Raw genomic sequence first — 10,352 nt, forward strand, 5'->3', positions numbered from 1 at the left:
AACATTGATGTTCAAAGTCGGGCTCTAAATAGGCAGACCTTTCGTTACAGAGACAAAGGACAATGTGAGGAAGTAACGAAAAAAAATACAATTATGGAAAGAAACAATACAATGTAAGTGTCGATGTTCAAAGTTTGGCTATGAATAGGCAGGTGTTTCGCTTCAGAGACAAAGCACAATGTGCGGAGTTAATGAACAAAGATACACTTAGGAAACAGTCGTGATTGCCAAGAGCAAACTTTTGCGTTACTCTTATCGGCCTTCTTATCAGCTTCCATCTGTTTCGCTCAAAGCAGGCACCAAATTATGAAGATACCGAATAAACGGCTATGCTATAAAGCAACGACTCTGAACAGTGCCACCAGGTATATTGTCACCGTGGTGAGCCACACACTACGATACACGGTAAGGACTGCGCGTAGTCTTTGAGAATCTTTCAGAAAAATGTCGGATTCTTCATATTTTTCTTATATGCTGGCGGGCTACATAAAAGAGAGTATCATTTAGCCATCGATAATAGAATTGAGCTGCTTGTGAATATATCTGCCCACGTAATTACGAACGCACACATCAAACGTTTGCTTCATAAGTTGACTCAATACTTTTTCCCAATTGGCAAGTAAATTTATACGCTATGTTTGTAACATGAATGTGCCCCTTCTCATCAGTGTAGTAACTGCGCTATCACACTTCTCAGGTTTGAATTCATTGTACTAACACCAGTCGTAATTCTACCAAAGCTCTCTGATCTGTGAAATAGACCAATTTATACCTCAACCTAGTTTCATCTGGAAAGCGAAGCATGATAACTTTGTCGAGAATTTTTTTATTTATTTTATGTGGCATGCTGATTGCTCACTGCCAGTGACAACACTTTTTTTGGACCGGCCTCATTTGCCTTCCACAAATAATGAAGTGAAAAATGTTTTATGTGCGTATCAACGCTGCTACAGATGTTCTAGAGCCTTTACGAACGAAAGGTGCTGAACATAGTACACTAAGAACGCACTTCATCTGTGCCCTTGCTGATAAGCTTCTCGACTTTTCTGTTTGTAACTGTAATGTCGAAATTAGGTGCTGCAAAATTTTATTTGCCTCACTTGAACGAATAAGTATCGGTGCGCTTCCTGGGTGAGAGCTTGTGGTCGTCTAACTGCTGACTTTTGTGCATTACATACGTGTTTTTTTCTTTCCTTCCCAACAGACATCATGAAGGAAGTGTTTATCATAGTCGTTCTAATTGGCTGCACCGAGCTCACCGGTAAGTGGCCACTTTATAAAGTGATGTAATAAATTGTTTGAAGGTTACTAAGTAGACTAAGAATGCTCATTGCATTACAAGTAATCAACTAACTTCTAAAACACATTTTATATCGCCGTGTCACCATGCTGTAACTGGCTAATAGGTTGAATGAGGGGCACGATTTCTTTCTACAAATGCTTCAAGCTTACGACATTCTCTGAATTTGTTCTTCATATTCTGTTTTGTTCTTTTGTGCTCAAGTAATCACTGAGCGAGATGAAATTTCCACCGTGACCTTCAGTGTAAAGATATTTACTTTCGCTCATGTTAAGAATTTTGAATTTTGAGCTGGTATAATGAAGCGACGCCTGCCGCCCGATTATATGTCACTGCTATCAGCCACCGTTCACCATCCGTTTATCCCAGTGATAGCGCAGGCAGGGCGTCGCCCTGAGCACTCACGAAGTGCTAAAAGAAATGACATCAGAAAAGCCATCGCTACAATATCGCGGCCTTGATTACCCGCATTCCCTTGCGCGTTATTGTGGTGCTTGTACATATCGCAAGTGGATCACACTCTATAGCTTTATGCGTGGGTACTTACGCAGAGCGTAAGTGCCCTCAGCTGGTTTCATTCAATGGAGTGCTCATTACAGAAAATCTACGTATAGAGGCCGCATGCTTACATCACTTCCACACAGGTTTGACTCTCGGGATTGAGGACGATGACCACACACGACACGTCATTCTGGACGACGAATCAAAACGTGTCGGCGAGGAAGCCAAGCAAGTCGGTGAAGTACTGCGTGCGATCGCCCAGGAACTACGCGATCCAATACCAGACTGGGGAGGAGATATCAATGAGGTAAATCGTCCTTTAGTGCCTTGTATACAAATGAGTTCTGCAAACATCCTCAAGGTGAATACCGTTTAATAGTCTGTGTCTGCACAGACAAAAGCTCTAAGAGGCTCGTTTTGAAAGTTATGATAATATCCCGCGAGATAAAAACACGTCAGTATGTGAGGGTGCAATTTGTCACGGCTACCTATTGTACAGTACTCATTGAATGAAGCTCGCTGCTCAGACCGCATGTCGGCTGGTACTTTTCGAGCCTCCGGCACTGGGGGGCCAAATACAGTCACAATACCCCAAAAGCTTTCATCGTATACCACAGTGCTTTAGGGGTTCAAGCATCCTGTTTCCACCGCTGAGCGCTGTACACATGAAAACATCACCGTGACCTGATTGCATCACAAACGCATTTCCTGTCACCTATGTTAAATAGTATTCCAATCAACTCTGTCTTAGAAGCCAAAAAGTTCGTACCGAAATGGGAGATTCCAGCCAATTGAAAGCGCACCAAATTTATTCCAGTCCCCGAGACTGATAATCTGTCTTTAATCACTTCATACAGGTGTATTGATTGCTCTGTCTTGCGAGGTGCTGGAACGTATAGACATTAAACACATATAATTGTTATGTATTTACAGCTGAATGTTACATTGATTGTCCACAACGTGGTTTTTATACGGGTATGACCGCAGTGCTTGAATTCCCTTAAACTTAGACGAGCGCAGCAAAGTCGTAAATGTCACCTTCAAACTGCCGATATTTTAGACTTCCAAGACACCTGTCAACAGATCTCACACCAAAAGGTTTAGGACGTTCTCTGTAGACCGTCGCAAAAGGAAAAAAGTTAGATTTAAAAACTAAAACGTCCACTTTCGCACGGTCATCTTGGCCCTTGAAAGTGGACGTCCAGCAAAGCTGTTGAAAACCACAACTCTTGAGACAGGTATGCTTTATGGCTTTATAGTAAGTGTAGCAGTGTTATTTTAGAGTAATGGTATGAATGGGAGTAATGGTAATTTTTACAGCACGCCGCCGCCCATAGTAGTGGTACTGCAACAACATCGAAATCAGCTGCTACGCTGGATATTTTATATACGAAAGACTAGCGACGTCACACCCCAGCTGGCGTCACCGCGGCCGCTTGTGCAGCAGTAATTTTTACTGCGAAACGTATGCGGGGAGCGCAACGTGCTTCACGCTGATATAACGAGCGCTCTATCATCAATTATGTGGTTCACATGCTTGTTTTGAGTATGTTCTTTATTGAAACGTAGGCCGTTCTGTATGTTGTATGAGTGATTTCAAAGAATGTATCCACTGTGAGCTTCACTTTGCTGACTGCTTGAAGCCTTTGCCTTACGGGGGTAGGAGTCATTGCATTTAAAAGCGAAACTTTCTATATCTCACTCATTCATCCGTGGGCAACGAAAATGCGCTGCAGGAAAGCCAACCTACACAATGGAACTATTTGGGCATCTGCGCGCTCAATAGAACAACGGCGCACGACTTTCGTATCGTAGAACACTACAGTGTACATTCGCAGTTGTACCAATAAGAACAATGGGAACTGCAACGCCACGCTGCCCAGACGAACTGTACATATCTGCATTGCATTACGCGCGCCACGCAATGCATTCCCGGCCGTAACCATGGGTAGGCCGCGGGTGCAGCGCACGGCAGTAGAGGCTGCCGTACGCGAACGTGAGCGCGAGCGCAATCGTGCCCGTAAGGCCGATCCCGTCTATCGGCAACGGCAGAGTCTCTGACCGTCTACCACAGCGATCACAAGGCAATACTCTTCAAGTCTAGAGTCGTCCTTGAAAGTGTGAGTACGTGCATGTAATTAATGACTACATGACCTCAAATAAAGGCTATGCAACTCAACGACATGTGTCTTCATTCGACTTCAACGTTAAAAAAATACAATCCTAAAGAAGCAGTCAAATCACATGCATCACATCGGGTCGCTCAGAATTTATTGTGTTCGTTGCGTGGTCGTTGGCTTTGGATTTTGATTCAATATGCATGGGAGGAAGCTTCACCAGCCGTGGTAGCTCAGTCAGCTAAGGCGTTGCGCTTCTGAGTACGAGGTCGTGGGATCGAATCCTGGCCGCGGCGGCTGCATTTCCATGGAGGAGAAATGCGAAAACGCCCGTGTGCTTGCGTTTTAATGCACATTAAAGAACACCAGGTGGTCAAAATTATTCCGGAGCCCTCCACTATGGTGTGCCTCATGATCAGAACTGGTATTGGCACGTAAAACCCCAGAAAGAAGAAGAAAGCTTCGCGTTAAACTGTTTTTCTTAAAGAAAAGGGCTTTGATTTTTTTTTTGCTTGCTTACGGTGGTATGAGCTATTGCTTAAGAGGGTATGAGCCATGATGCTTGTCCGGGTCCCTTATACGTCCTCGTGTTGCATTTTGCACAGTTTATTTATTTCCTCACGGTATGAGTCATGGATGGTAGTTTTCGACATGCTGTTTTGCAGGTTGTATACGTGATTGCAGAGAATGTAAGCACTGTTCGATTCGCTTTGCTTAGAGCTAGTTGTTTTCTGGGGTTCTACGTGCCAAAACCAGTTTAGATTATGAGGCACGCCGCAGTGGAGGGCTCCGGAATATTTTTGACCACCTAGGGTTCTTTAACGTGCGCTACAACGCAAGCACACGGGCATTATTGCATTTTCGCCTCCATCAAAAGGCGGCCGCCGTGGCCTGGATTCGATCCCGCGATCTCGTGCTCAGCAGCGCAACACTTTAGCTGACTAAGCCACCCCGGCGGGTGCTTAGAGCTTGGTGCTTAGAGCTTATGGCGCTAGGAGCCATTGCATTTTTGCTTGGTTACGTGGGTATGAGTGCTTACGGGGGTATGAGCCCTTGAGGAAGGTATTTTTTTTTGTCGACGGACGCGAAAAACATCCCTGGATCCTAGCCCTAGGCAGCTTCGCTGTAAAAGATTTAGGAAACCGGATGATATATGCCTTACGATAATATTATTCTCCTAGGCCTGCATAAACTTGTGGAGAAGCAGGATGTCATATAGGAATGCTTAAAGCCCGAGATCTACAACATCTTTTTTTTTTTTCGGGAGTCTGCTACCCTTGTAAGAAGTGTGTATGCTGCTCAGGAGAAGCCGCGAGACTTGGTGGAGACGCTCAATGCATGCGTACGCTTCCCCGATTTTTAGGTACTTTCTGTGAGGAGTACTAATGTACAATTTATGCTCGGGCTCCTTACATGTAATGTTTCCCACGCATGCCATAAGAAAAATATGTAGCGGAGGCGTTACGGTAGTATCTCTGATTTCTGCTTTCTTGTGCAGGGTTCGATTTCCCGTTACACCTAGACTTCTTGGTTCCTTTTTGTATTATCTTGGGGCAGTTTCTACCACATGTCGAAAATCATTTCGGCACATGGATCTTTTAATCATGGGGTTTCATACAATTACTAGAGGGAACTGTGGTGCTAGTGTCAACGGGAGCTGCAGGACGGGCATGTCAGAGAGTATGGTAATTATGGGCAACACATAGATTGGCCTCATCTTCGCCCTTCAGGCTTTAAATCGCTTCATGAATATACAAAGTGATCATTTTAAAGCATGTACTTTGTTACAAATAATTAGGCAAACATAATTCAAATTGGCTGACGGCAGGATTCGAACACCGCACCTCTAGCACTGAAGCGCGATACTGAAACTATTACGCCATGGACGAATGGACAAGCGGAACGACTGCAATTAGCCATGATTATGCGTGCTTGCGGTCTTATTACCTTGTGAATAAAAAAAACTGTACATTGCTTCAACATTTAGGGCAATTTGGGCCGAGATAAAGCATAATAAACGAAGCCACAAGAGCCTCTGAAGCACCAAGCCCGAAGATCATACAAAGACATGCCTAGCCATCCTTCCCATGGTGACTGAACGGTCGTAGCGGCAAAGTCACCTCTAGTAATTGTAAGAAACTCCTTGTCTTTGGTGACAAATGTCCGCGCTCAGCGTTTCCTCTCTGTCGCTCGACAGCCAGATTTGTTGCACTGTCGGTTAATGCGTATAAGTACGTTTATTGCGCTTTTATGCACCACGTTGTATACGCTGTTTTCTTGTGTGATCTGTCGCGCACGTCGGCACAGCTCAAAGCAAGTTACTTGAACGCGTGAGCGGACGATCATCACTGCTGTGCGACAGCAGTTAGGACGCACTGCTTCCTGTAATGTTGCCTTGTGAAATATTGATAGCTTTCACGTGACGTCACGCACCCACCTTATCACCGTTTTGGGGCACCAACATGGCGACTACGAGCACTTCAGTCCAATCCATCTTATTGAAAGATTTCACGTGATGTTACGGACCCAGCTTACCATCGTGTTGGTGCACCAACATGATGGCTACAATGACGTCAGCGCAAGCCATCTATACATGCTAAAAAAATTCGCTACGCACGTCATGCGAGCTACAGCAAAAATAAAACAAAATAAAAAAGGAAAGGCGAGAAAAAAATTTGGGGGCGTTAAGCTTCGCCTTTAAGAGTGGAACGCGACAGCACTGAAAGATCCCTGGCTGCTTATCAGGCTTTTTTTTTCTCGCATATTCAAACTACAATCGGACGCTATCACGCCTGTAGGTTGTGGTTAAGTCATACTTTACGATTTTTCCGACGGCTTTTACTTTGTTCGCTAACGCCTTGCGCCACGCGAATGGCTTGCCCGGCTGGGGTGGTTCGGGATAACGTGGTTCGGTATGATTATTTCCTCCAAGACACGGATGCTTGCGCCCACACCAAATCCGGATTTGCTGCAACACGGCGCCCTTAACGCTGGCGCGTTAAGATTTCAATGAATTCATTATCGAACTCGGATGTCCAGCGTATAAAGCGCAGATTTTAGAGCAACGCTAACAAATAAATTCTTGTGCGCTTTACGCATGTTCTACTCTAACCTTTTATCTATAACGTAGTGAACACAAACAGCCACTGCATGCTGTGTTAGAAAAGCGACTGATCTGCCTGGTTGGGATTGATTACTATTAAAGCGAGATATTGCGCAAATTTATCCCAGCATGTTTGCGCCAAGCACCATTTATACATTATTGAGTATTTTAAGTAGACGAGTCAGCATTCAAGTACAATAGTGCATATTCTACTGAAACTACCGAAGTGTTTTCAAACCTATGCATACGCACAACGTCTCATGCGACACCGTAGCTCGCGCTAAAGATGTTTAATTTTTATTAGGGCATATAGCAGTATGATTAAAACAGTCTCCTGAAGAATCGTTTCCGCCGGGATTCCTCCCGGCTGTTAGCGAACGTAAACTGAAGGCGACTTGAAGGACAGTCAGCCGAGCTAACTGCTCGGAGAATAGTTGCGTTTTCTGCTTGGGTTAGTTAACGTTCCGGTTAACTTGTGGGTCGCAGTTCCGACTTCAACGTCTTCGTAATTGCGAAATGCTGCAGCACGGACGCACTCGCACCAATCATATCAGTGGATCGGTTGCGGAGCGTATTCGAATCATTGGTCTGTTTGCGAGAAGCCAACGTTTTCATAGTACCGCGTTGAGGGGCACAGAATGGAAGGAATTTTCCTTGCTGAAACAGCGCGCATTAATTATATGGGTGAAGATGCAGTAGTCGTTACAGCAATAATGAGCACGCCGATCAGAGCAGGCTACGCTGACTCAGTCACGCTTATCACAACACACACAGAATCAGCGCTGACATGAGGGAAGCATGAATTAAGCTGTTCAGCTTGCTCATGCCTGACGTAGCTTTACTTGAAACATGCCTAAACAAACAAGGTTTGGTGGATGTACACTGCTGGACCGACTTAGCTTATCTGTCAAAGAATTTGAAAGGAGACGTCGGAGACGAAGGAGACGTTTAGCCACTACCTTTCTTTTTAATTCTTAAGCATATTGTTCAGAAAGAATTGGCAATTGTGCGACTTGGAAGAATGATTCAGTTTCAAAATGGTGCCCAGAAGAAAAAAAAAACGCTCACCAACAACGTGTCCGCGTTTTTATATTTTTGTTTTTATTTTGACGCCTTTTCTAATATAATCGTTCTGGAAATGACTAAGCATCAAAGTATTTGTGGACGCCTGTATTGTTTATCAGGAGATACGCACTTCTGCCGAGCATGCTTTATTAGGTGCTGCTCTAGATAACCGTATCTGCACACAGCAGATACTGCTGTGTGCAGTTATAAATGGCTAAGCGTAACAATTATTTAAGCCCTGTGGTGGAATGACCATATCACTTCCTTACAAAAGAAAGCCAAGAGAAAACTTGGACACCTCATTATGTACGTGTGCCACTCAACAAAAGAAACAATTATTGGCCTATAAAGCCTAAATTTCAGTTTTTTATATAATACACCTCCTTTATTTAGAATCCACACACTTCAAAATCTTTTACTATGTTTGAAAGCGTTTAGACAATGCTTGTTTACAGCTCGTACAGTCGCTCGACTTCAGTTATTGCTCTTTCTTCTCTGTTGAGCATAGCAAACGCTGACAGCTTACAACTGTTACCCTATTACAAAACCGTAAAGATATATACACCTGTTGTATCTTGGTAAACCTGGTGTTACCACTAGTTAAGAGAGAAAAAATATCCCGGCGGCTGACGTGATTCTATAATTGTAAAATACTAAATGAGTAGGCTTGTACAACTAACACTGATAGAAGTTTGTTATTCCTCTGAATTCCATACGAGCGGGATATTGTACTAGGGGGTATGGTAGAGGCAGGAACTTTGCCCACCTTTCTACCAGCTCAGAAATTCAGACATTTTCGCCAATTTATTCATGTTTTTTCTCTTCGTGATGCATCTCGAGTAACTTCTTTTGGCAATTCATTTTTGTGATTGTTTTTGCATTGTCTGTAGTAAGTTCTTTATAGCTGATTTTTAGTGCGACACAAACATTGCTTGTTTGTACAGAGACACATTGTGGCGCTCTAATCTCCTGCTTACTGATTTAACATAGACTTAGCAGACAGGTGAGCATTGACTGCAAGGGTCGGTGAGGCCGAAATCCCACCCAAAGCATTATTATGCAGCGGGAATGACAAAGATTAAGCTACGTTAATGGCAGAGTACTTCCTTCTGTAGTCGTAATTTCACCGATCAAATTGCGAATGACAACGTTATGCTACCGACTCTAGAGCGACGATGATAATCCAAAAGTTCACGAAGTCAATGAAAAAGCTCATATTAGCAAACCCAGATTGTATATCAAACATCGATGGTAAACAAGGATGATATACTTCTCTCACACTGACGCCACGCCTATAGTGACGCGCTCTCTGTTGCACTGAATCTTTCAATACACGTAAGTTGTTACAATAAACACTCACATGAGATTCCGTACTGGCTGGCCTGTTAAATTTTGTTCAATAAAGCAATATGTTACTCAAAGTTATCTTTACTCGCATGTACTCGCTGGACAATCTCTATAATAAACTCTTTCATTTTGTTACAGGTGGAGGAATACTTCTTTAAAAGAATCTGGAGGGGAATTAAGAGAGGAGTTAAGGCTGTCGGGAAAGGCGTCGGCAAGGTGGCGAAGGAAGTCGGCAAGGGCGTCGGCCATGTTGCCAAGGGAATAATCACCTCTAAAGCCGCTGACATTGTCAAGAAAGTCTTCGAAAAGAAGCTCGCTGTATACGCGCTTGAAGATAAAAATACCTACAACAACTTCCTTCAGGACGTTGCAGAAGAGTTGGATCGCATTGGTGAAGCGCTGACTAAAAATCGTTCGCATCTGTGAGACTGTGAAGGCGGCAAAAGGCCCAACGAAGATTAGAGAGACTTGGTACAGGGAATCGCTGTGTAGATTGAAGATGCGTCTCCGGTACGCACAGCACCTTTGTATTATAATAAAGCCAAGCTTTCTATGTCTCACTGATTCGTCCGTACGCCACGGGTGCAGCGCACGGCAGAAGAAGCTGCCGTACGCAAATGTAAGCGCGAACGCGATCGTGCCCGTAAAGCCGATCCCGTGTATTGGCAACTGCAGAGCCTCTGACCGTGTACAACAGCGATCACATGGGCAATACTGTGCAAGTATAGAGTCGTCCGTGAAAGTGTGAGTGTGTGCGTGTAATCAATGGCTATATGATCTAAAATAAAGGCTGTGCAACGTCACGAAATGTGTCTTAATTCAACTTCAACGTTATAAAAATACAATCCTAAACAAGCTATCAAATCACATATGCGTCGCATTGGGTCACTCAGCATTTCTTCGATTCGTTGCATGGTCG

The 10,352-nt window shown here is 44.0% G+C and overlaps 1 protein-coding gene across 1 annotated transcript; it reads left to right on the forward strand.

Moving 5' to 3' along the window:
- The first annotated feature begins 1,209 nt into the window (after nt 1-1,209).
- Nucleotides 1,210-9,910, forward strand: LOC125942030 (uncharacterized). Its single transcript, XM_049659946.1, has 3 exons — nt 1,210-1,261; nt 1,945-2,108; nt 9,572-9,910. The coding sequence occupies exons 1-3, from the start codon at nt 1,210-1,212 to the stop codon at nt 9,857-9,859; spliced, it is 504 nt and encodes a 167-aa protein (XP_049515903.1). The 3' UTR covers nt 9,860-9,910.
- The last annotated feature ends 442 nt before the right edge of the window (nt 9,911-10,352 follow it).

This window comes from Dermacentor silvarum, unplaced genomic scaffold (assembly GCF_013339745.2).
Source record: "Dermacentor silvarum isolate Dsil-2018 unplaced genomic scaffold, BIME_Dsil_1.4 Seq915, whole genome shotgun sequence".
Lineage (NCBI taxonomy): Eukaryota > Metazoa > Arthropoda > Arachnida > Ixodida > Ixodidae > Dermacentor > Dermacentor silvarum.

Coding starts and splice junctions, on each gene's coding strand:
- LOC125942030 (XM_049659946.1), top strand. CDS start 1,210: ATGAAGGAAGTGTTTATCATAGTCGTTCTAATTGGCTGCACCGAGCTC. Junction 1,262..1,944: donor TGGCTGCACCGAGCTCACCG/GTAAGTGGCCAC, acceptor ACTTCCACACAG/GTTTGACTCTCGGGATTGAG. Junction 2,109..9,571: donor GGGGAGGAGATATCAATGAG/GTAAATCGTCCT, acceptor ATTTTGTTACAG/GTGGAGGAATACTTCTTTAA.